At 37.8% G+C, this 24,895-nt stretch overlaps 1 protein-coding gene and 1 non-coding gene across 8 annotated transcripts in view; both read right to left on the reverse strand.

Moving 5' to 3' along the window:
• Positions 1–24,895, reverse strand: part of NCOA1 (nuclear receptor coactivator 1) — a 290,001-nt gene that overhangs the window by 98,681 nt on the left and 166,425 nt on the right. For all 7 annotated transcript variants that reach the window (XM_088152158.1, XM_088152155.1, XM_088152154.1 and 4 more), the window contains one exon: positions 1,273–1,378. In XM_088152158.1, the coding sequence (XP_088008284.1) occupies positions 1,273–1,361 (89 nt within the window). In that variant the 5' untranslated portion in view covers positions 1,362–1,378. The remainder of the gene's footprint in view (positions 1–1,272; positions 1,379–24,895) is intronic.
• LOC112541751 (U4 spliceosomal RNA) lies at positions 5,954–6,089 on the reverse strand. Its single transcript, XR_003085709.1, has one exon. It is a non-coding gene; the product is annotated as a U4 spliceosomal RNA (small nuclear RNA).

Here is a 24,895-nt window from a genome sequence, read left to right on the forward strand (position 1 = left end):
TGAAAGGGGTAAATGTACCCCATTTGCTATTAGCACCAGCAGCATGGATTTTTTTCAGGATTTCTGGACCAGTGTAACATATTCCAACATCAGCCATGAAACTCACTGAGTGATTTTGCACTACTCTCCCTCTCTCAGCCCAATCAATATCATGGAGTTGTTGTCATGGGGATAAAATGAAAGGAGATATCAATGTATGATGATGTGTACTCCTGAAGAAATAGAAGGATATAAATATAATAAAAAAATAAATGCCATACTCTATGGAACACTTCCTCGGAACAAGTGCTACTTTGCCACAACATCTTTAAAATAGTTGCTATTTTCAGTTGCCTGCTACCACAGTTGCTCCCCAAAAAACCTACATTCCCCACAATTCCTCATTCAGACGAACAACTTTTTCATCAGAGAACTGTAATGAAGAGTGAAATATTCTGGAAATATTAATAGTGCAAGGTGGGGATGGCATGGAGGAAGAATGCAATATCTTGTACCATTCTTGAGAAAAATGCTGAAAAAACAGGCAAAACAAAGCCGAATTATCAGGCTTTAAAGTTAAACTGCAAACAGAGCCATTACTGGAACTCTACACCATGCTAAGAAGTTCAAATAGGGAGACTTTCAAAAGATCCAGTACATCTGATCTGATCTGGTACCAATTTCCTGTGAGTTTTTTAAATACTCAAACTACATTTTAAAAGAAAAATTGATATTCAGTTAACAAGGGGATTTTTAGTTGACTTCTCCAACAAATGAACTCATGAAGCATCAGTGTTCTAGCTAAAGCCTGAGAAGATATTTCTTTTATCAATTTTTGACAGAAGGATAATCGTCACCTCCTAGTCCTTTTTTAAAAAATTACAATACTTAGGAAGATGGCCAATGCCCTCTTAGAAGCTTTCAGATATCCATACAATTTGAAGATGCAATCTATTTTCATTTTGAATTTATCTGGACTTCGGATTCTTAAACAAGAGAAATATTAATGACCATAAAGCGTGAAGTGTGCTACAACCCCAAATCAATCAATAAGTAAAAACAGCTTAAGTAACAAATCACCAGTTGCTCCCCAAGAGAGAATATGAACAGATGGAAAGTTGTGTTCCATCTTCCACAGTAGCTACTCACAAACAAACAGCCAAACACTGGTGGGATGTGTGAACTTATCTGAGGGGATGAAATCTGCTCCCATCTGCTTGTGCAAAAAAAGAGTGCCAGAAAGCAGAAAAACTCTTCCACCCTGGAAGAATAATCCCATAAAATTGTACTCACCTCTGGACCAGAGTGTCGCATGGTGACCCCTTCCTCTTCTGAGAATCCGGGTTTCCCGGATCCGTAGAGTTGTTCCCAAGGCCACTCATATTGAGTCAGTTCTCACCTGAGAAAGAAACAAAGAACACCACCAAGAAATGAAACAGGTTAAAGTGATGGAAAACAGATGGTTTACCCACAGCAGTTTCAGGAAGCAAGGCTCAAGTGACCTGTTAAAAGGGGGAAAGATTACCTAGCAGCTTCTTTTCTCTTTCAAAAAAATCACAAAACCATGTCCCAACATTCAATCAACTTTAAAACAATTCTACCATATTTGCTTTGCTTTGCCAGCTATCAGCACTATTTGTCCCATCTGGACACTGTGCACAAAAATAATAGTTTCAGCCCTAACAGAGCTAGGAAACAGTATGATAGTTATACTGTTTATAGCGCTAGGAAACAGGGCTAGAAAACAGTATGATAGTTATACTTATAGCACAACCCTCTATACTACCTACTCAGAAGTCAATCCTAGTCTTAATCTTAGTCCCAAGAAACTCTGCATAGGATCACATAGCTTTTTCACTATTTAATGTATTTAAAATTTATTTAGTATTTGAGAGTTCAAATAGAATCTAAGGAAAACTCACTTTTATCTGTAAATCTATGATAGAAAAGACTTAGAGTGAGATATCATCTGGGGAGGGATTTGACCCTTTTTTGACCATTAAATAGTCATGATTTGCAAATAATGATTACCAGATTTGAGAAACTGTGGTATGTCAAATCTACTTCATCTTTACATAAGACTTAATGTTCTCAACATGCAATCTTCTGGAAGTGATTTTATATATTCAATCTTGTTTTGAAAAAGAAATTATTCTAAGGCATTGGATCCCTTTAATTGTTTACCAGAAGATCAATATTTCATCTAAGTATTTTAAGTTAATGCTTCTGATTTCTCTTTCAGGGCTACTAATAGCCAGCCATATTTGATGCTAAAAACATGAAGTTAACATTCAAAGTTGCCAGAGTTTGTAAATCAATATTTTGAAGGGATCACAGTAAGATCAATTTTATATTAAACTGGTGTCTTTTAGTAATCAACCATATATTTATTTCCAACTTGGATTTTCAGAAGGTCCATTGGATTCCAAGGGCAGACTGATACCATCAAATACACAACATTTAAATCACTTAACCAATTCAAAATGATTCTTCAAGCATTTGTGCTAAGATTTGAATCTCTGTTATTAAGATGAAAGCCTCTGTTGAGAGCCAGATATTGTTTTAGCAGTATTACCATCACAAATCAATAGAAACCACACCCTTGTGCCAATTGCAATGGAAACAATGGTCAGCTGTCCTAATTTATGAGGACAACAATCAAGAAAAGGAGGATTACTGGTCTGGAACCAGCCCCCCGCCCCCTCTGCAACCAATGACTACAGATCTAATTTTATTCCTCCTTCCTGGGATATCTAAAGACTCATATGATGCCAAAAAAAAACATAATCAGCCATGGGGGAGAATGTTGGCTCTTTCCAAACCCCCAAACTGCAAAACTCATCAGCTGTAGGTATGAGAATGATATGCTTCCATTATAGATCTGCCTTCATTTTCCATCCACTTCCTTCAAAGCCGTCCAATTGCTTAAACTGCTACTTACTTTACATTCAGTCCTGGTTCTGCTTCAACAAAACAAAGTTCCATTTGCAACAGCAATTATTATGCCAATGTGAAAACCTTTGACTTTGAATCATGCAGACTTGAACAATAATTCACAGAAATCTTGAAACATCATTAACAAAATCTGGGTCTTTGTTCAAAAGAAGTTTTTTTTTTCAGGGTCAGGCCTGAAAAAATACCTATTTCTTACCTCTTTGAGTCCCCACTCAAGGAGAAGACAAGAAGGGGGGTAACTTGCAATATGTCTAATGAAGTAAAGGGGGGCTATGGATAGAATTGCAGGTTTAGTTAAACTCTCTGGTTTTATTTAGCCTGTTCATTGAATACAGTCAGGTATTTGTTTTTTCTTTTTTAATTGTAAACCCAGTTTATTTTTGCAACAGCCTTGGCCAAAGCTGACAAACCAAAAACAATTTAAACTACCCTAAAAATAACTCTGATGGCTCAGCTGGAAAAATGAATTGACCCCAAGAGCTCAAAATGAATTGCCTGACTCTAAAGGTGATTCTTACTGCATGGATGGTGGGGGTGAGGCAAGGGAATATTTGCAATTTTGCATACTAACAAAATGCACTGTCCTTGCTCCAAATTCCATTTCTATGATCTAGGATTTTGCCTTGCTCACTGGAAACAGGAACGAGATGGAAGAGGGCAACCAGCTATTTATTTATATTTGGGGAGATGGGAAAGGAATGAACAACAGCTAGGAGTCCTGCAATGCTTTGCCTTATTGGCTGAAACAATATTTTGTCTGGCAAAAAGGAGAACCAGAACATCTAGTAGAAGAGTGTTTAACAGAGTTGAGAATCTGCTCATCTTTAAAACTAAAAGCCATCTTACAGGGCTACCTCTGGACAATCAGGGCCAAGAGGAGCTATGGAAATGAGAAAAGGCAGTAGATGAATGGTGGGATATTTTGCATAATGAACCTCAAAGTGGACAAAGGTATGATTGTAGGCTCTACTCACCCATTAAAATAATGTGTTTTTACAATCCCGTACAGGAGCCATGCACAGAAGTAAACTAATCAAAGTGACGTAACTAAGAGACATTTTTTCTCCATGTACTTCAGTTTGCTTTCCTCTAACACAGTCATCTACAGAAATTCTAAGGACAGGAGTGAAAAGGGAATGAATCCTTTTTTCTGGGCTCATCTGCTCCTTCTCCTTGTTCATACCTGTGGGGCAGCCAGAATTGCCTCAAGGCATTGGTTTGAACAAATGAGTTCTACTCAAGTGCTTCAGTCAGGAAAAACCCCTGTAGTTGCTGAGGTGCTAGAATTGACAGCCAACAGTCTTTTCTCAAGTGTTTCTCTCTGAGACCCTTGAAAGTACAACTAGTTGCACAGAAACCTATCAGCAAGAAATCAGAAGAAATGGGTAGAATCTATAGGAAGCGAGAAGTCAAATTAAGGAGCTGCTACTAAAACAACAGACGCTTAAGTTCTTTTCTCAACAGTTGTTATTTATTGTTCTGACAGCTGTCATCCAAATGCTTCCCATCTGAGCAAATGCAGGCAAAATCCCAATTAGAAGTGGTCAAGAGCACATTTAGCAAACCAAGATGTTTGAAGCATTTCTCTCCTTACTATCCTGCAAATGTGGGACTTCTCTATTATTTTTTTTTAAATTTTTGCAGATTACAAAATAGTGAAACCACCTGTTGATGCAGAGGGGAAATAATGAATCATTAAGTAAACTAGTCAACTGAGCCAGAAATTGCAAGACTGTGATTTGATTTTGTAAGTGAAATTTTCTATCTTTGACTTCTCATCTGAAGGAAAGTGTCAATCGTCCATGTCAAGCCAGCTCCACCCACCCATTACCAGCCAAAGAAAACAAGCACAACATTGAGGGCAGAGTGGGGAAGCGGCAGGAATCCAGAGATCCTTCTGAATGGGAAAGAAACATGTGCCTCAATGTCAAACTGTGATTGTGTTTTCATCTCACCTGTTCATCTCTAGCAATTCACTCTAACAACAGCATAACACAGACTGACTTCCACAAAACTTGACACTGACTCTTGACTGGCACTTCCCAAATAATTCCTTGTTGTGGCCTGTTAACAGCAAGCTCCTGACAAGTTTTTACAATTCTTTAAGAAGCAGTGAGCTTATCTTCCTGCAGGCTGAGCATTATGGATATGATGACAGATGGAACTGCTAGCATCATGATATAGCACAATATCTAGGAAAAACAGTCTGCAAGATAGTAATTGAATATGCATGTTGTGTTCAATGTCCCCCAAATGTATTTAAGTTGTATTTACTGAAGAACATAGCTAGAGTTTTCCTTTTACAAAGCATTTACATTCAAGCATTCCCACCATTAAACACAGCCATGAAGATAATATTTATTCTATTATTGTTGGTTGCACAGCCAGATATTTAGACTGGATTTGGCATTTTTATCCACCTATCAAGTCCTTCCCAAGGACCTGGGATAGGCAGATGTAGTTGTTTGATGGTGTTAAAGGTATCATCGCAGGGTATAAGCTGTTCCAGGTGAAGCTGCCTTTTGCAATTGACTGATGGCGATTTTGTCAATGCTGATGGTCTTCAAGTGGTGCTCCAGGTGTTTTGGGATTGCACCCAAGATGCCTATTACTATTGGTACTATCTTGGCTTTCTTTTGCCATAGTCGTTCTATTTCTATTTGCAGGTCCTTGTATTTTGTGATTTTCTTCAGTTCTTTCTCTTCTATTCTGCTGTCTCCAAGTATTGCAATGTCCACTATCCAGACTTCTTCTTCTTCTTCTTCTTCTTCTTCTTCTTCTTCTTCTTCTTCTTCTTCTTCTTCTTCTTCTTCTTCTTCTTCTTCTTCTTCTCCTCCTCCTCCTCCTCCTCCTCCTCCTCCTCCTCCTCCTCCCCCCTACCAAATCATTATGTGTTGTGATGGCAACTTGTCAAATCAAATGGGCTTCAAAAAATTTGGATAAATATGTAAGAGGTCAACTATAATTGTTTATCTGGATATGCAAGAGTATTTTATTTCTCTAAAAGGCAGTATGAATGTTTCATCTGATACCTCCCTAAATATCAGTAGTGAACCTTTCTGTATTTATAGTACAGAGACCCAATAAGTTTCAGTTAGCAATAATCGCGCCTTGGATTAACCTCATTGGCTATGATACTGCCAATGCGCACAACCAATAAAGATCTGTTCAAACCTGTATACCTTTTTTTCTGAAGCAGCTATTGGTGGCTATGCTATGGCTGGTCTTTCTATGAAATCCACTGAGACACTGAATAGTATTAGAATAAGATCAATTTATTACAATACAGATTGTCCTTGTTTAGTGACTGCCTCATTTAGTGACTGTTCACAGTTATGACAGTAATGAAAAACTAACTTTGCGACCAGTCCTCATATTTACAACCTTCGTAAGTCTGTAAAGCAAAGGTAAGCTGAAGTAAGATCATAAGCACAGTTGTTTTTTTCATTTAACAACTGCTTTGCTTAATGACCAAGTTGCTGGTCCCAATTGTGGTCACTAAATGAGGACCACCTGTATTTAATCACCACTGAGGCAAGGGAGTGTCATTTGAATTTTCCACCACTATCACCAAAACATCTTGAATTTATTAGCTGCCTTCTAAAGCAAATGAGGACTGATCACCTTCCTTCCTGAAACCATTTCTTTGGCATTCTTTATGGTTTGCATAGAAAGCAAACTAAACATATCTTACTAAGTTACAAATCTGGAATAGCATCTTCCCTGAGAGAATTTTTAGCAGAAATAAGAAATCTAATTTCATCATTACAGACAACAAATTGACTTTCTGAAAGATTTAAACAACAACAAGATAATTAGTTTAACCAAACAATTCTGCCTCTCACTGCCATGGGGTAAAACAACCTCAAATGGTTTGCAAGATTTTCTGAAGAGCAGATTTCTGCTTGACAGCTGTCAGCTATAGAAAATGTCCAAAAGGCACCCCAGATAAGAACCCTGAATCTTCTCTCACCCCCTTTCTTTCCAGAGGAGTCTTATCTCACTGGAGCTCTGGAGACTTAATTGACTGGTATTTACCAAGCACTTAAGATCCACTTGGGGGAGGTTGCTACAGGGAGTGAGAACTATGAATAATACTAGCTGCCAACCTAGTGCTGACAGAGAAACCCTGCCTAAGCAGTTTGGCAGGATGCACTCAGGTTTTACATACTTCAATTACCTATGAATGGCAATCACCTATTTTGTATAATAATTTGTGCTCCAGGAAAACACTCCTTATCTTTCATGCCCAAGTGGCATGCAATCTACTTTAGCAATTTGCTACTAATCCCAAAAAAAGAAAGAAAAAAACACCCTGAACTACATCTTTTGCACTGCTGTGTCTGGTCTTCCTGGAGGAATGTGAGCACCTGATTCCAAAATTAATTTTAAAACAAGAGGAGACCGTAACTTTCATTCTAGAATAATCCTCAGGTAGGAGTGGAATGGAATTTACTTAAGTGAAATGAGTCCACAATCAAACAGTTTCAATTGACACACTGTACTTACTGGAACAAGATCTATTTCATTCTTAAGATTGCAAAATACAAAGAGGGATTATCAACTACTAACTATAATATTTAGATGGTTGTTCATAAACAACATAATCCATAATCCAAATGGGAGAAGAACAAATTCTGGGTTAGCATCTTCGTGTTTTACTTGTGAGGCAGCTAACCAGCCAGAATTGAAAACAGAATGCTGGAATATAAATCAGTAGATCTTGCGTCCTTAAAGTAATCAATTACCAAATTACAAGAAATATGATATTTTGAGTTCTGGATGATTACAATATAAATCCAGCATCAGCCCTATACCAACTCATCCCAAACCATTTTAGATTACCAGATTTGTACTGCTCACCAAACAACTATTGAGGTAGTTGAAGCTTCTTCAGATGGACACCCATAATTGGAACACCACACTGAAAGTATTGTGGTCCTTTACCCACTTGTTTCACTTCTGATGGCACAAAAGACAGAATTAGTTCTCAGACATTAAGCTAAGCATGCAGGTTGTCTCTCCCAATCCCTAACACTCTCCTAATCCCATACTTACAAATGTTAGGCCCACTGAAAAAATCTGAGAGAGAGACATGCCACCAGAATGCAAAGGAACCACCAGTCATTTCTGTGATCTTGCAATGCTCATAAGCAATACAGTATGTCAACTCAGATGCTTCCTGCTGAAATACTCTTTCTCATATATTCCCTTATAAGGTGACTGCCCACCATTTCCTTATCAGAGACTCAGTGTCTCCAAAGCTATCATTATTTTACGTAATGTCATTAAAAGTATCTGCCCAGCTGAAAAACAAAAAATAAGTAGAGGTGACAACTAAAATATTGTGGCATGAGAAGACACTGAGATCAGAGAACAAACTTCCCAACACCAACTTGGAACTTCAGCATTAACAATTATAATGTCTGCATGTTTTCTTTACACTAGAGAGTTTTGTTTTTGAAGTCAACTTTTTAACTGGTAGCTCATAGAAATCAGCCACGCAAAAAAGATGGCAAGCCTGCAGCAAGACAATAAGTCATCAGATGAAGTCAGCATGCGCAGATGAAAACCCTTCCTTTCATGGCATTATGGTGCACTGCCTCAGCTGTATGTTCAGGACATCAGAAAAGACTGCCAAGCTCATGATCTCTGGCTGGCTTTTGTTTCTATGCTCTCAGGACCAAAAGTTGCAGGGTGTGTGTGTATTTGATACTTCGTAGAGCAACAGAAGCTTTTGAGAAAGGTGAGTGAAAGAAAAGCCCTTGTACCAAGATGTTTACAATCCAAAGCACTGGCACTGAGAAAGCAGAAAGAAGGAGCAGCAAAATATGAATTTGAACAAATGAAGGTAAGTAAGCACAGGCTTACAGTATATTATTTTTGTCAAAGTTTCTCCAACTATCGGCACATGTTCTCACTTTTTGGCACCAGGGGTCTTCTTGTTTCTGCAGCATTACAGGTCTCTTTATTATTAAGATGCATGCTTTAAAACGCACCTAGAGAGATTGCAGCATGTAGTCAACTTTGTCTGATCTGGAAAAGCGAGGTAGGGTTATACCTGGTTATTACCTGGATAAGACCCCACCACGGAATACCAGAGCTGTAGGCCAGACTGAGGAATTGAAAACACATTACAGAGGAAGGCAATGGCCAACCTCTTCTACACTGTAGCCAAGAAAACTACACCGATTTTTTTCCTGTGCTCACCAGGTGTCCAACCTTTACCGTTTTATCTGAGATGCAGCCCCATGAACTTCAGACTTTGAGTCCCATGCCGAAGTGGCAGCAGTTTTGTTTCTGCTTTACCTCCCCAACTTTCCTTCTCAAGCCAATATTGCTCTGAATCTAAGGGATGTTAAAAGAAGCAATTAATTAAACCATGTTGTTTAAAATGTTAATGGTGGGCACTGTGTTGAGTGAAACTATTTACACATAATTTATGTTTACCTTTTCCAATAAAGCTTTTTCTTACACTGAGTCTGACCATTCACTCTCTTCTCTAATTGGAAGCAGATGCTAAGCTGAGATCTTTTCCAGATTGTTTAACATATATAACGGGTGTAATCTTGTCACTCAAGCACCAAACTTCCCTCTACTACAGCTGTTGAACATTGTTCAAGGCAGTCTTCTGGGAGGTTTGATAACACAGTGAAAACTTACATAGTGCTCATAGAGTCTCCAGAAAGAGAACATGATGAGGTATAAACACTTAATGGCCGCCCAGATCATTGGCATCAATAAAATGAATTAGGAATCATCAGGAAAGAAACACTTTGAATCTCATTGGAACCTGGACTGGCTTTTTACAAGCAAAGCTCATTGTTTCTAGAAAAGCGTAGACATTAAAGGACACACCTCTTCACTAGGAACCGAATCCAAAAACACCTTTTTGTATAAAAACTAGAACCTAGCAATACATATCCCAAGGATGCTGTTCTTAAAATCAGGTCAACATTAGCACATTTAGGCTATTCTGGATTGCAAATAGAGGGCACGTCCAATAAGCAAGCACAAACTGTCACTGTGACATTTATGGAGCACAAAAAGGGAAAAAGAAAAGGACAAACATATTTTGATCAACCACCAAGTTCTACAAATGAGCAAACTGGTTGCCTGATAGCAACCCTTGCAGTCAGTGCTGCATAAATCCACTTTTCATTTATGACCTCCTGAAGCATTATAAAGCCACAGAGACTCACATTTAACACCATCTTAGATTGCCAATGAAATATCAAAGATCTTTTTTCAACTTAGAATTGCATTCCTCTGTTTCTGAAGCAGCTGATTGCTGCTGATAAAAAGGAGCCATTTGTTTATTATTCCATTCATTTTATTGCATTTTTTTCTGTCAGGAAAGAAGAGAGATATTTGTAAGTTTTCTTATCTCACATGCTCAAATAACTTGACTGCCCTATGCACGTTGATTGAAGGAGTGGGGAATGTGGGAGGCAACATGTATTGTTGCTGCACCTCAAGCAGCAAAACACCTTAGGCCAAACATTTGTTCATTCATTTTAAACAAGACTTTAATTCTATTAAAAGTGAAGCAATTTCTGAACGATTCTTTTGTAGAATTTTAGACTTAATTTATCCCGGGGAGGGGCGGGGGCAACATAATTCCAGATCATTCTGTCTAGTCAATGACAAGTAGCCTGCTTGCAGAAGTTATCCTTTCTTATTGCTTTCTACTGATTGCAGCTAAGAGACCTGCAATTAATAATCACTGAATTAGTCCTCTGCCTTTTTTTTTGGTTATTGTTGTTACATGAAGGGGCTGTATCCACAGACAGCCTCATGGAAAGAAATCAGCAATAGCGATTTCTTAGTCATATATTTTCTCTTGAAAAAAATCTTTGTTGAATAAAGTTTAGTAGTGAGTAAACAAAGAATTCTAGGGGAACGCTGTATAATTCTTGCACAACATAGTAACATATTCTAGCAAAGTGGAACTTCTACTTTAATCTTAGTACCTACAAAAAGCATGCCTCAGCAGTATTTCAGATCTACTTTGGAAGTACCCAGTGTAACCCACTAATCTGAAACTCTTTACGTTTTAAGAGAGTCTTCTATAATAGCTGTTATGAAATCATGCACATTCAAATCTGTTCCTTTCCCTTCTGCACCATGCCAAATTATTTCATTACTATAATTGTGCTTACAGAAATGATACTTTATTTAGAAATAGGAAAGGAGTATGAAAAACTTCATTGTTAATAGAGAAATTCCTCCCCCCCCCCAACTGATTTTGCAAATGGCAATCTCCTTCATGGTTGTATAACTGCAGCTTCTTTTCCCACTACTGCCAGCATCTTGCATCAATATGAAACTGGTTCAAACTAACACATTTTATCTGATCTGTGGCCTTCATATAAGCACAGCAATATTGTTTCCAAAAGTCAAGCAGTCATTATTCCTGCAAACATCCCAGTCCTGCAAGGCCAGAAGCGGGGAGAACAACAATAAGAGTAATTGCCCCAACTCTCACATGGAGGGAACCCCACAGTTCACTATTTGAAATGATCAGATGGATTTATATTTTTCATTCAAAGAAATAACATTAATGAGTTAAATAGAATCCCAATAATTTAATATAATCCCAATCATATTTTAGGCTGAGTTCAATGGAAAGAACAAAAAAAAAAAATTACACTGACATACAATGTTGTGAGAAAAAAGGCAAGGGTCAAATTAACATTGTGCTTCCAGGCCTGTCAGAGTCTTGTAAGCACCATTTGGCCTTGCTGTAACTTGGAAAGGAAAATACTGGCCTATACAAGCTTGGCTAATTGATATTTTGGTTGTTGTAATCAACAAACCCATGACACACTGCTTGTTACCAGAACCTATTCAAGAAATCTTGTCTCCTTGCACCTTAAGGAGTAGCGTGGCCTCCATTAAAATGAACAGGAGCTGTCTAAGAGGAAACACAGAATAACAAAATTCAAAAGTTGGAAAGGACCGTTTAGATCATTGTCCATCCCCCTGCTCAGTACAGGAATCTGAGTGAAAGCATCACCAATGGATAGCTTTCTCTGCCCCTGTTTAATGTCTACATGAAGCTGCTAGGTAAGATCATCCATCACCATGTATGCTGATGATGCCCACTTATATATCTCCACCCTTGGTGAATTAAGTGATGCTGTTGATGTCCTTTCTCAGTGCTTGGAGGCTGTGGGGGCCTGGATGGGAAACAACAGGCTTCAACTAAACCCTCGTAAGACCGAGTGGCTTTGGGTTTTGGGGCCTTCTGTATCTGGGGATTTATCATCTTTGGTCCCAGATGGGATTGCACTATCCCAAACAGACCCAGTGTGCAATTTGGGGGTTCTTCTGGACTCACGACTCCTGCTCAAAGAGCAGGTAGCAGTCGTGGCCAGAAGGGCCATTGCACAGCTTCATGTTGTGCGCCAGTTCCACCCATTCTAGATCAGGAGGCTCTACTCATAGTCACTCATGCCCTAGTCACCTCATGTATGGATACTGTAATGCACTCTACATGGGGCTGCCCTTGAAGAGTATCCGGAAGCTTCAGCTGGTGCAAAATGTGGCGGCATCGACAGTTACGTGTGCTTCAAGGACTGCATGCATTACACCTCTGCTTCGTGAGCTGCACTGGTTACCAGTTTGCTTCCAGATCCAATTCAAGGTGCTATTTTTGACCTTTAAAGCCCTACATGACATGGGACCAGGTTATTTGAGGGACCGCCTCTCCCCAGGGACACCTACCCGTCCCATCAGGTCTAGCAGGAGGCAAGTTGCGGGTCCTGTCAGCTAGGGAATTTCTCTGGCAGGTCCTAGGAGGAAAGCCTTTTCTGCTGTAGCCCCCACCCTGTGAAACATCATTCCCCTTGACATGAGGTTGGCCCCAATCCTTTTGGCCTTTTGGAAGGTCCTCAAAACATGGTTTTGTCAATGAGCTTGGGGATCCCATACAGAGTGGAGCCTGTTGGATGGTTATGTGATCATTAACTGATGTACTCTCTGTATGTTGGCCATTTTTTTTTAATTTAGCTTTTATTTTTAATTTAAATTGTGGTTTTATTGGCTTTTATTATTTTACTTTTAAGTATTTTGTTTCATTATGTACACCACCCAGTCACTATGTGAGATGGGTGGCTATACAAATATAATAAATAAACAGCTTCCCACTTTTGCTTGAACACATTGAGTGAAGGGTATCTCACCATCTCTTGGAAGACTGAGAACAAGTCTTAGGCTTCTTCTGTCTGACATCCTTTCATATAATTAAAGAGTTAATGGTCTTCTCTTGTCAAAACAAAGTACACCCACCTCCTTCAAACTGTTTTCATATGACTTAGCTTCCAATCCCTATTGCCCTCTTCTGTCCCATTTCATTTTTAATAAAACTCTGTTTAACATGTGGTGACTAGAACAGGACATAGTACTTGGGTTGGGGTCTAATTAACCCAGAATAAAGTGAAGCTATTCAGATGATTAGGAAATTACGCTTCTCTTGATACAACCTACAACTGCACTTGGTTTTTGTGACAGCCATGAAACACTGATGAGTCATATTCAGCTTATGTTCAATTACAGCTCTAAGAACATTTTCCCTCATCTTCTGCATGTGCATTTTCTTTCTTTTTCCTAAGTGAAGAAATTATTTCATGTCTAGCCACTTCTTTAGCTTAGGATGATAGTTTTGATGTTTGCTTTGTAGCTTTTTTTGGTCTTCAGAATATTAATTACCTCACCTGATTTTCTCACATCTGCAAAAGGAATAAGTATTCTCCGCATTGCCTCACCATTACATACAGTATCTCGTATGGTGTAAAAGATGTTTCAAATTTGAACTTTCTCAAGTTCAAAACACACTGCTTTGAGTTTGAAATACTTGAAACCCTGTTTCAAGTTTGAAATGGACTACTTTGACTATTTTTGGAACTGTTTCAGCAGAGCTGCTGCTAGCTTGAAGCACTACCAGAATGAATAAAACAGCTGTTTTGCACACAAAAAGGGCATTTTATACTTGAAATTGGTTGTCTAAAATTTGAAATGGTTCCAATTCAAAATGTTTTGCACACCTCTACTGGCTCTTGTATTATGGAGGTTGTACTGATGTACAATTGTGTGGAAGGAGTATATATAAATAAAAGTTGCACAAATTACTTGTGTGATAGTATTAACTATAATGCAGTGAGATGAAATCAGATAAATGTCCTGGTGAAAAAATAGCTATACTGTATATATAAAACATCTCACAAATCCTGGCTACTTAGAGTAATTAAATCCTAGATTCAAACCTTTTCAAAAACAGGTGGTTATCATATGCTATTTAAGGGTCAATTTTTAATGGCCTCAAATTTGTATAAGCCAGTGAAGATAATTTCAATACTTTATCTGAGGAACCAGGTCATCTCAGCTTCAATTCCTTTTTTTCCCCTCAAATTCTATGCGAAATACCTTCCCCTTACAGATTTAACAATGAATGTGAAGTCAACTCAGACCAGCAAGAAATTACAACTTTTCAAAGAGTGCACTTGGTGTATGTAAACATTTGTTGTACTGTATTCTTATTTTAGGTGTACATATATACATTAAACTAAACATTACATTGAAAAAGAAAGTGATTTGGCTCTTGTAATGTCGCCAATACTGATACGTATCTTTGTATCTATAGGCATCTCATTTTTCCAGCAAAAAGAAAGAATATTTTCTAAGGCAAATGCTCTTTTGGAAGACAAGAAAGGCTCAGTGGCATAGCAGTGGTTAGAGACTATTCCAACCTCCAAAGGACCAGTAGAGCAGCAGCGATGAAATTCCCCCTTCTGGAAATGCCTGTTTAGCTGTACTTGCTTCTAAGGTGACTTACCCTTGCATGTCATTTTTACACTCTTGGGAAAAGATGCTCCTATCCTGATGGAGCTAATTGAATTTTCTGAAATTAAATAAACAGCATTTTTAAATGATACGGCCAAAGTAGACCAGGAAGCCTTTGCCAAAGAGAGATAAAATGGAATTTAATACACATGTCATAATCCAAAGCAATTTACTCAGAAAGCAGAACACCAAGATTCATAGATATATTGCAAAATTACCTCTAATGAATGGCTCTTTTTGGCCCAAATTTACTAGCCAATTCCACTCATCTCTCCAGCTCAGCATGATCAAAGCAATAAGGCAAATTACATTGCAAACTCAGTTTGAAAGAGCCAGGGGCCTGATGGCTCTGTGACTCGTTAGAATTATAAAACCAACGGCATTTTAAACGTTACACACTCTTGGGGCTTGACCAACGTGGACAGCCATGAAAAACTGCTTTGAGAATGCTTTGCAGATATTTCCCTAACACTACTGTTTCTGTTTTCCAGGTGTAATTTCAGATCATATCGAAGTGCCTTTCTACCAATTGAATTAGACCCCAAGGTATGCTCAAATCTCATTTGTGTACTCAGCTGTAAGCCTCTGCCGCTCTCCTTGAATTGTTCCACTTACTATTTTACACAAGCAGTCAGAGCTTTACCCTTATGTTCCTCTGATCACATGCCTGTAAAAAAAAATGCTGGGAAGATGATAATCTGATAACAAAGATGCGAGGACACTACTGGAAAATGCAGTGGTAGGTAAAGAATACTCCCTTTCAAAGAGACAGGTCAAGATTAGGTTTGTAATATTTAAGTACTGTAGCACATCACTTCGCTAATTTTTATCTCTTTGCCAGCGATCCAAACTTGGAAAAGTAGCAGTGCCAATGAACTCCTTTTCTAAGGCCAACAGACAAATAAAGATACAACAGTCAGCTACGCAAAGATGACCCTATGGAAGAAACAGTTTGCTCCTCAGCAGAAAAAACCTGGGCCTAATCCACATGCAACTAAAGGGTGCCCCCTGATTTGTCCCCCCACAGGACCACAGTTATAAAGATGGCAATACTGTGTGCCTACCAGAAGCATCCTCTTCCACAGGAAGCTGGTTTTCCTGCTGTCTATCCCCAAGGATAGCTTTGTATGATGTGCAGAAGGAACTCATTGTACTCCATTTATGTTGGAGGAAACCCAACACAGGACAATTACAGGCCCAAAGCTGTCTCTATTAGGAATACTTCCATTTTAGAGTATAACTGCAGCACAAGGGGACATCTTCTTCAGGAAGAGTTGCTGCGCAGGAAGGGAAAGGCTAGCCCTTATTTACTGAATCCTGCTGAATCCTTGAAAAATCACATGCAAACATGACCACTAGCAGGTTGGGATTTAAAATGTCTCTATTAGACCTAAAGGAGGCATTATATAATTCCTGAGGCATTTTCAGCAAGCAGCATATGCCTATTTGTGTGAAAGAAAGACAGGCTGAATGAATGAACGGCTTGTGTGGCATTAGGAAAGCATGTTGGGAGCTACTTGCCCACAGTGGGTAACCCCAGCCACTGATGGCATGCGTAAGATATTCTTGTTTCAAGCCAACTTGACCCTTGGTTTAAAATAGTTTTCCTGTATTTAATCTGGATAATACTTTTGGTTTCTCTTCCTTCTATTTTCCTGCTTTTCTCTGTTCTAAATGTATTGTAAAAGACACATGCACAATTTCACTGATTTCTGCTTCTTTTCCATAGTTCTCAGTGTTTGGCTTATTGGATTATATCAAGCAGTGAGAAAATTATCTTATTTCAAAGCATGCAATGGAGAACACATATTCTGACAATCTTTAACATAACAGCTGGGAAGCAAAAGGACTTGTTGCTGCTTCCTATAAATTCTCTGCCAGGTAGATATTTTGCTACCACACGCTGTGGCATAAGAGGCCAAAGTGATAACTAGTACTGCAGAAATAGCAACTTCTTTCACTCTCTCTTGCTGCTTGGGACATATTTCAAGTTGTTTTCTCTCAAATTTATCAAATTTTTACTTTAGGCTTGGAAATCAAAGCCAAAGATGATAGGACTCAATTGCTAATAACTGCCTGTCTAATCTATTGCTTTGTCTTTTTAAAGATCTTAAGTCTACCATGGGAGGTCTGACTATACCTGCAACATATTCCATGGCTAGTTAGAACAGAAACATGGGGGCAGGAGATCCAACCATAAAACAACCAAGCATGTGAGAAAGAAGTCCCAAGATCTGCCACCTACTTCTTAGCAGTTGCTTGGGACAGCAAACTACAACAGTCCTCAGACCCTGATCTCCAAATGTTTTCAATATAAAGGAAATTCTCTGAACGTTGGCTACAGTGGTGTCAATAGCAAACCCTGGTAACAGCATCACATAAATGCCATGACCTACTTGCACACCAATGGTTGATGCAAGCAGGTAGGTCTTGGTATTTGTGCCATCACACGTGATGTCATCACACGTTTTATCATATGTGTCAGCCCCCTGCAATATGCCCTTCCTTGCCACCACCCTCAGACACCCATACTTGGTATTTGAAATTCTAACTCTATGCCAGCTATTACATCATTACTATTAACACCATGACATTTTCATTCCATTGTGAACTGACCCAAGCCCTTGATTATATCAACTGTTGATTATCCAAATATGTTTTTAATGTGCTCCAAGTTATTTGGATAAGTGGTGCTGCGCACTATCTGAAGGAAGAATTCACACTTGTTCCTCTTCTGCTAAGAACTGAATGTAACCATGGCAACCACTGGCAAGCACTGCTGCTTTCCCTCCTATTACTTTCTAGATCTAACATTACATCATCAGAGTACTTATTAAATTCTGATAAGAAATTTAGGGCTAACTAGTGCTGTTTTCTCCCTTCCCTTCTCCTCAATCAATTCATCTAAATGAAATATGTGGCAAAAATACACCCATGATTTCCACTGCATTAACAGGATATATCAGTGCATCAAAAGTTAGATGTTAGCTCTCAGAAGGAAAGAGGCAGGTGTATGGAGTAGGGTGAACACAAAGCTGTGAGTGACTCACAGTAGTGTGAAAGTGCAACAATCAAATGCAGCTAATAGCAACTAGGGGCAAGCAATACAGAGAGGGCCCAGCAGTTGTCTCCCCTTCCCCCTGCAATATGTTGAGGTTCAAAAATGGGATAGGGAGCATTGCTATTTACCAGAATGTATAAATAGGTTATATAATCATCAAGTTTCAGATGTTTTATTTGTTAGCTTCTTAGAACATGGCAGACAGGAACTGAAGGACTACAAAAAGAATCTGGGTAACAGAGAACTGAATAGATAACATGCTCAGAAAGTACAAGTGAGTTCCACTATGGTTTCCACTCACACCTTTGTGACTATTTGCTCATTCAGAACTGTAAACGAATTATACATCTGCTTTAGGATAACACTTGAAGCAAATAAGGGTGTCAACGTGCAAGTTCATGAGGGGGCAGCTGTCATTTTGCTTCCCTGCCACTCATGGTGTCTCCTCTTGTGGGAGAAAACCGATAGTTGCTTGTTGCTTCAAAACTTTCTGCATATATCAGTACTGTAATGAGGAGAAAAATCCAGCTCTTTGGTTGTCACCATTTAGCAATCCTCTAGAGTATGTATAGTCTTCGTGATTCAAGCATTGCCTAGGAGGCTCTGCTCAAAGCCCTTTTAAAGAACTCGGATTCTATTATTTCAAGCCTAAGCAATGTTGTGATAGCCCATCACTCACACACTGTGGCAGCTTGGGTGGGTGGAGGAAAGAGAATTTTCTGTACTTAGCTGTACTGAATGAGAGCTTGCTTGAGCTCCTGTAGTTACAGAACCCAAGAAACTCTCAGAAATAGAACTGATTGTTCTTAACTTGCTACAATTATCCCAATTCCATATGTACCTAGCTTTAAAAGAGGTTAGTAAAGAGGAAATAGTCTGTGTGAAACCCACAGATTAATGACAAATGGAGATACTTTGAAAGCTAAGAACTTGGGTGAATGGACTACAAATTAAGCTAAGTTTCATCTGGCATTTGTTCAGGATTCTTACTTACTGATACCACCTCACAGATATAGGGGTGGGGGTGGGGAAAGAGTTTTTGGAAAGACTAATTTCTAAAAAGAGACTCTGTTCCAGCTGTCATTCCTGACCTGAGAACCATATTCCATATCATGTATGTTCAGCAGAACTGTTTCAAATATGTTCCATAAGTATACTTTTACATCAGGGCAGATTCTGACAAGCCAAAAATTTGCCTAAACAGGCTTCCAAGACTTATATATAGTAAAATCCCTATATAATGTAGAAAAATATGATCTGTAGCAGACCTATTTGACTAATCACAGGATGATGTTCAGATTTTTTTTCTTTTATTTTTTTAAACAAATATTATCAAGCAACCAAATTAACATAAATCCAAGATACACAGAGAAAAAAAGATATAGAAAATACCAAAAAAAATCTATTAAAAATTAAGTAAAGAGACAAGTACTGTACATGGACAATTTTACTATATATTTAAGTATGACTATATTATGGTCTATTGCTATTGAGGTAAATCATAAAATCCATCCAAATTTATAGAATTGTGGTTTCTATCTCTGATGTCTCATTATTTTTTCCAATGTGTAAATTGAAGAGGCCTTGTTAATCCACTTCTCAGTTGTGACAATGATCAAATGAGCAATTGATAAAGAAAATGACTAATGGTTAACTGTCTATTTCTATACTGTACTCACTCTTGCTTCCTGCAGGCTGTTTGTTGCTGCATCCCATATTGTGTACCCAATTGTCTAGGATGGCCTTTGGGGCATCAAAGCTAGCTGCACTGGGGAGGAATATGAAGAAAACGTAGCTTCCTTATATTAACTTTTAAAATTCAAATTGAATTTGGGGATGGCCAATAGGTAAGTCTAAAAATCTCAAGAAAGGAGATAAACTGGTATTCCCATCACTGATCTAACATTCGATAGGAAACCAGTTTCAATGTTAGTGGGAAGATGACTAAACGGTAAATATTCATTCTCTCTCTTTTTCTCTAAAACAGATGCTTTTTTCTATAAAACAAATGTGGTTTAAAAACCTTTTCCTTCTGCTAATACAGATTTTGAAAAATGCATTCCTCAAATGTGTCCTTCTTTTCTTTTCTTTCCTTTTCTTTATCTCATGTTTTAAATTTCTTTGCCTTACCCTTTTGTACTTCTTTTCTGTGCTTTATATGAGGTTGCCTTGAAAAGAAAAAGGATGATGGCTTTGTATGTATGTATGCATGCATGCATACATTTCTCAAAGCTTAAATATTCTAAGGCGTTCTTTCCCATCCTGGGATCCTCTACATAATTTAGATTACAGCTTTCATCACTACCCATGCTGGCTGTAGGACCGCGGTTCAACAGATCTGGGAGGCTGGATTAAGGGGTAGATCATTTGGTTGTTGTTCAGAATTCGAGAATTTCCAGGCCTTCCTTCCAGCAACTAAAAGCAGCTCAGATAAAATCAACAAAGAGCAAAACACTTCTGCCAATTACCTGGATAACTGACCTGCCTAAGGCAATACATGTCAAAAAGTACTGCATGTCTCATAGGTAGCATCTGAAAAGGAATAACTATTGGATCTGGAGAAGGCCATCTTAAATCCAAAGTCAATTCCTTCCCAACAACCAAAATATGCTATTCAGGAATGCTCCACAATCTATATATTATGGCTCAAGAATATACACTGTTTTCATACTGGTATATTCAGTCAACTCATGTATATATGCAAGAAAATAATGTGTTAGATGGTACCATACACTGAGTTTACAGACTTAGCCATATAATGTGAAGTAGTTAACTGAAATTAATAGAAAAAAGAGAAAGAGGAGCTGAATGCATCCATTGACTGTTAATAATTCATTCTGCATGTAAATCTGCTGATGTGTATTTTCCAAAGCTGGTGGGCTGCATAAAGACATATGCCACAAGTCTTCCTTACTGTTGTTCATTCTTTTATATTAAGTTTTATATTAAATTCCAAAGGCCTATAGCCACTAACTCCAGCTAGCTCTTCCTTCATCCCTGCAGGAGATCATTTATAATACATATCTATAACACACTCTTGAACCCAAGAGTTCTAAGCAGAGTCACTGCTTTGCATGCAGATCATCCCAGGTTAAATCTCTAATCAGAAAAACCTCAGCAACAGGACTAGAAAAGATATTTATTGGAGACTTTAGAATGTTTCTAGGCAACAAGAGATTTTTCTAATTCTGCTCATTATTTTTATGGTAGAGCACTTTGATTTAGAAAAAATGCACTATTTCTATTCCTAACTGAAAAATTAAGATGGAAATTAATCCAGATGATTCTCTTGGCTGAACCATGATATCTGTTCAACAAGTTAAATACTGTTCATTACACCACACTTGTTCTTTTAACATACAAGCAAAGTGGTGAGCAAACAGTTTTATTACACACTATATTCTTACTCAGACATTTTCATAAAAATATTATTTTTCTTCTACTCTAAAGATTTCTAAAAGAACTATTGGACATGTCTATTAATGACTGGCTGAGTTTTATTTTGATGTTGGATTGCAAAATCCAAGCTGTTTACTCCTTTCTGTTAAATAATATTGTTTCTCTGTTAGACTGAAAGCAAAATTCTCAAAAGGCAATGTATTACTGAATATCCCCCCTCAAATGTTAGATGTTAGCCTACAGTGCATTGTGTTCTGTCTCCAAAATATAGACTCATGTCTCAAGGTGACATCTGTTACCATTTCCAGATTCTACAAAAGCAATCATAATACATTCTCTATACATTATAGCAGCAGCACATATAAAAATGGACTTCAGTAAATTGAATAATAATACCTACATTTACAGGAGCACTTTAAAATGTTCATTTCCCATACACCCAATAATCCATACAAAGACCAATCAGGCTAGTATAATTACTCCTGGCTGGACATGAGTTTTTCCAAGGATGCAAACAATTCAAATCAAAGACAAAATTTCAATCAAAGATTTCATGATTCACAGCTCCTTCTCTTAATAATGTTATTATATTAATTTTATAATCTTAAGTGAGTTGGCAGAATATTTTAATACATGTAATAAAATGTCTACTAATAATAGATGAGGGTTGTCAACTAATTCTAGTTTTATGGGAAAAAGCAAATACTAGATTGATAAGATTTTCCAATCAGTATTTTAACTGACAGGTTTAATAGCTATGCAGCTCTCCATTCTTCCAACATCATACAGAAAGGAAAAGATTAGCATTTTCCTGCTACCCAGAAGTCTGGAACAATTGGACAGGTCTACAATTTTATAGCAATCCAACAATCTCCAATGTGGATTTTCAAATTGCACAGGTAAAGACAAATAACGGAATCCTTCCTTACATTTGATTCTAATTTAATTTCCACCAGGGAGGAAGAATTAATCAGCAGCTGGATACTCAAGTTGCTACACATGGGGAGGGGGCAGGCTGAATTCTCAAATGGACATTTGAGTACAGTTGTCTTGGGACTGCATGACCCTCAATGGGACATGTATTCTAGTATGCAATCAAATATGCATTTCAATCCCCAATTAGCTATATGTAACTGCAAAAGATAATCAAAACTGCATAAGGGAATGTACAGGCTAAGAGAAGAAACAAACAAAAGAATCATTTTTTTGGTTGGTACTTTCCAAAATGATGTATTCTTGCAAATTTGCTACTCTTTCTTTTGCAAACACCCTTTGTGTTTTTGTATCAAAGGCAAGGCATCAAAAGATGTTGTACCTAATTTTGCACACACATTTGTCACATATTCCAACACAAATACAAACTGGCTTGCTGCTATAAAGTAGATCAGTTGAAGAATGGTTTTGCTGGGATAGGTGGATAGGAGGTGAGATAAGAAGAGCCCATAAACAGACAAGCTGCATGGAAAAGAAAGGATATCTGAGACAATGTGCTGACTAGCCACAGATATCTGAGACCAAGGGGATGAAAGCAAAGCAGAAAATCTACTGAAATAAAGGCAAAATTTTTGCACACAAATGATTGAAAGTCTCTCAAGCATTTAGGGCAGCAAAAGGATATAATGGTTGATCATTGCAGGCAAGCCACACAGTTAGCTCTTAATCTTCCATGTACTAACAGTCTTAAGCTGCTGTTATGCTTATGGAAATTCAGAATAGTTTCAGACAGACCACTCTTGAATCACAAGACATCATGGACGGGGTCACACAAAACACTTAACTTTGTTGTTGTTTTCTGAGTTCTCACATTAAATCATAAACAAATTTAACAACCTAGCAATGCCACAACGAAGCCTAATCAAAGTAATCAATCTTAGCATGTTGTTCAAATACATCTGCTAGTTTAACAAAGGTGGTTTAATAAAAACCCCACTTACAAATACACTCAAATCATACAAGTACTGTATTCATGTAAGTTTCCATTTGCTATCAGAATGCATCAATCTTAGGAGATTTCCAAGGGATGGGACTTAAGATCTTTTTGACAACATTAAAAAGTATATTCCATTACTTTTTTTTTTAACTTGAATATTGAATAACCTCATGAGAGAACATATGCTTCAGCAGATCACCGATCTAAAAGATATAGCCTTGTTTATGCAACACATTCAGGATGGCAACAAGAGAAAAAATGAGTCTGTATCAGTCAAAACTGTAATGCACAGAAAACATGTTTTAAAAAAAAGGATGCAGTATCACATATGTTTTATGTATTTATATACAGATACAACATCTTTATCTCATAACTCCAACACTATTCCATCTAGTTCAACAATTCAGACTGGATGCTAGACACAGAGATAAGCACGCTGCATGGGATTGTAGAGAAAGATCACTACCATGGTTCCTCATAACATACCCAGGCAAACTTACTAAGACATGGAAATTCCTCATACTGTACTTTAACCAAACCACTTCCTTAGGGTAATCAAACAATCCAATTGATTCCATTTGTTAGTACAGAACTGATTTAGAAGAGACTGGAGCATGTCTGGGTACATCTCCATTTTATCAAAAGTTCTCTGTTTTCTTCGCAAGTTTTATTTTAGACTATTTTTCATTTATTTATAAAATATGTGGGCTTCAAATCAGAACAATAAAAAAAGAGCTGCCTAACTATAACCAGCCTTGTCTCTCTCAAAAACAATCGAACTTACTGGTATTTTAAAAGGCCTTAATAAATATGCAAAAACAAAGTTTCAGATGGGCATTGAAATTAAGTGACAAAGTCAAGTGCTTTGCTTGGAGAATGAAGTTCCAATGGGAGGAAAATAATGACATAATTAAACGAAATGTCTTTAATGCTGACAAACTCCAGAGCTAAGAAGCCCTATTTTGCAGCTCTCAGAGTTTCAATCTCTGAAGATAAGGAGGGAAATGGAGCAGAACCTTGTTTGAAAATCTGAGAGAATGCAGACATAGACTCAGGATGTTCTCCCTCTTTCTTTTTATACTTTATGTCCAGTTTCCATTTATCTGACTCATGAACATAGCAATTTAATAGGGTGACAGTTTGGACAGATTTGCAAAAAAAGAAGAGCCCATGTTTAATCTATGGTTTCTTCGGTTAAAAATAATTCCTCTTGGGAGAGGTGATGTTAAGAATAGACTGTTCTGGGTTAGAAGGAGACATACCAGGAAATTCAGTACGTTTAGAGTCATTAAATTATCTCTTTCCCACCCCAGCAAGTCCTAGTACTAACATTTGTGCTTTCCACTTAAACATACATTGTTCTTCCACCCAGAATTGTTGTGTGCCTTTGTTTCTTCTCTCACGCCAAGAGTGGATATATTTAATTGTATTCAACTACCCACATGCAACTAAAAGTTGATGTTGTGTGCCAAAGGTGTGAGGGGTATACTTTAAGTTCAGATATTGCTGTGTTTACCCCCAAAACATCTGCTCAAATAAGCAGGCATTACCTATTCTGGAATATGCCCAATGATGTAACCTCTTTAAAAAGAAACTATGCCCCCGCCCCCCAAATTCCATCACTGAAGCAGGATCAGCAACAAGGTGATCTTGTCATATAGCTACACCAGATATAAAAAAGCAGAGTATTAAATAGGATCTAAATCTTTAAGGCCATTAAATAACAT

The sequence above is a fragment of the Python bivittatus genome, unplaced genomic scaffold (genome assembly GCF_059951505.1).
Source record: "Python bivittatus isolate LINGU-HERP-01145 unplaced genomic scaffold, Pbiv_v1 ctg000690_np1212, whole genome shotgun sequence".
In the NCBI taxonomy this organism is placed as follows: Eukaryota; Metazoa; Chordata; class Lepidosauria; order Squamata; family Pythonidae; genus Python; species Python bivittatus.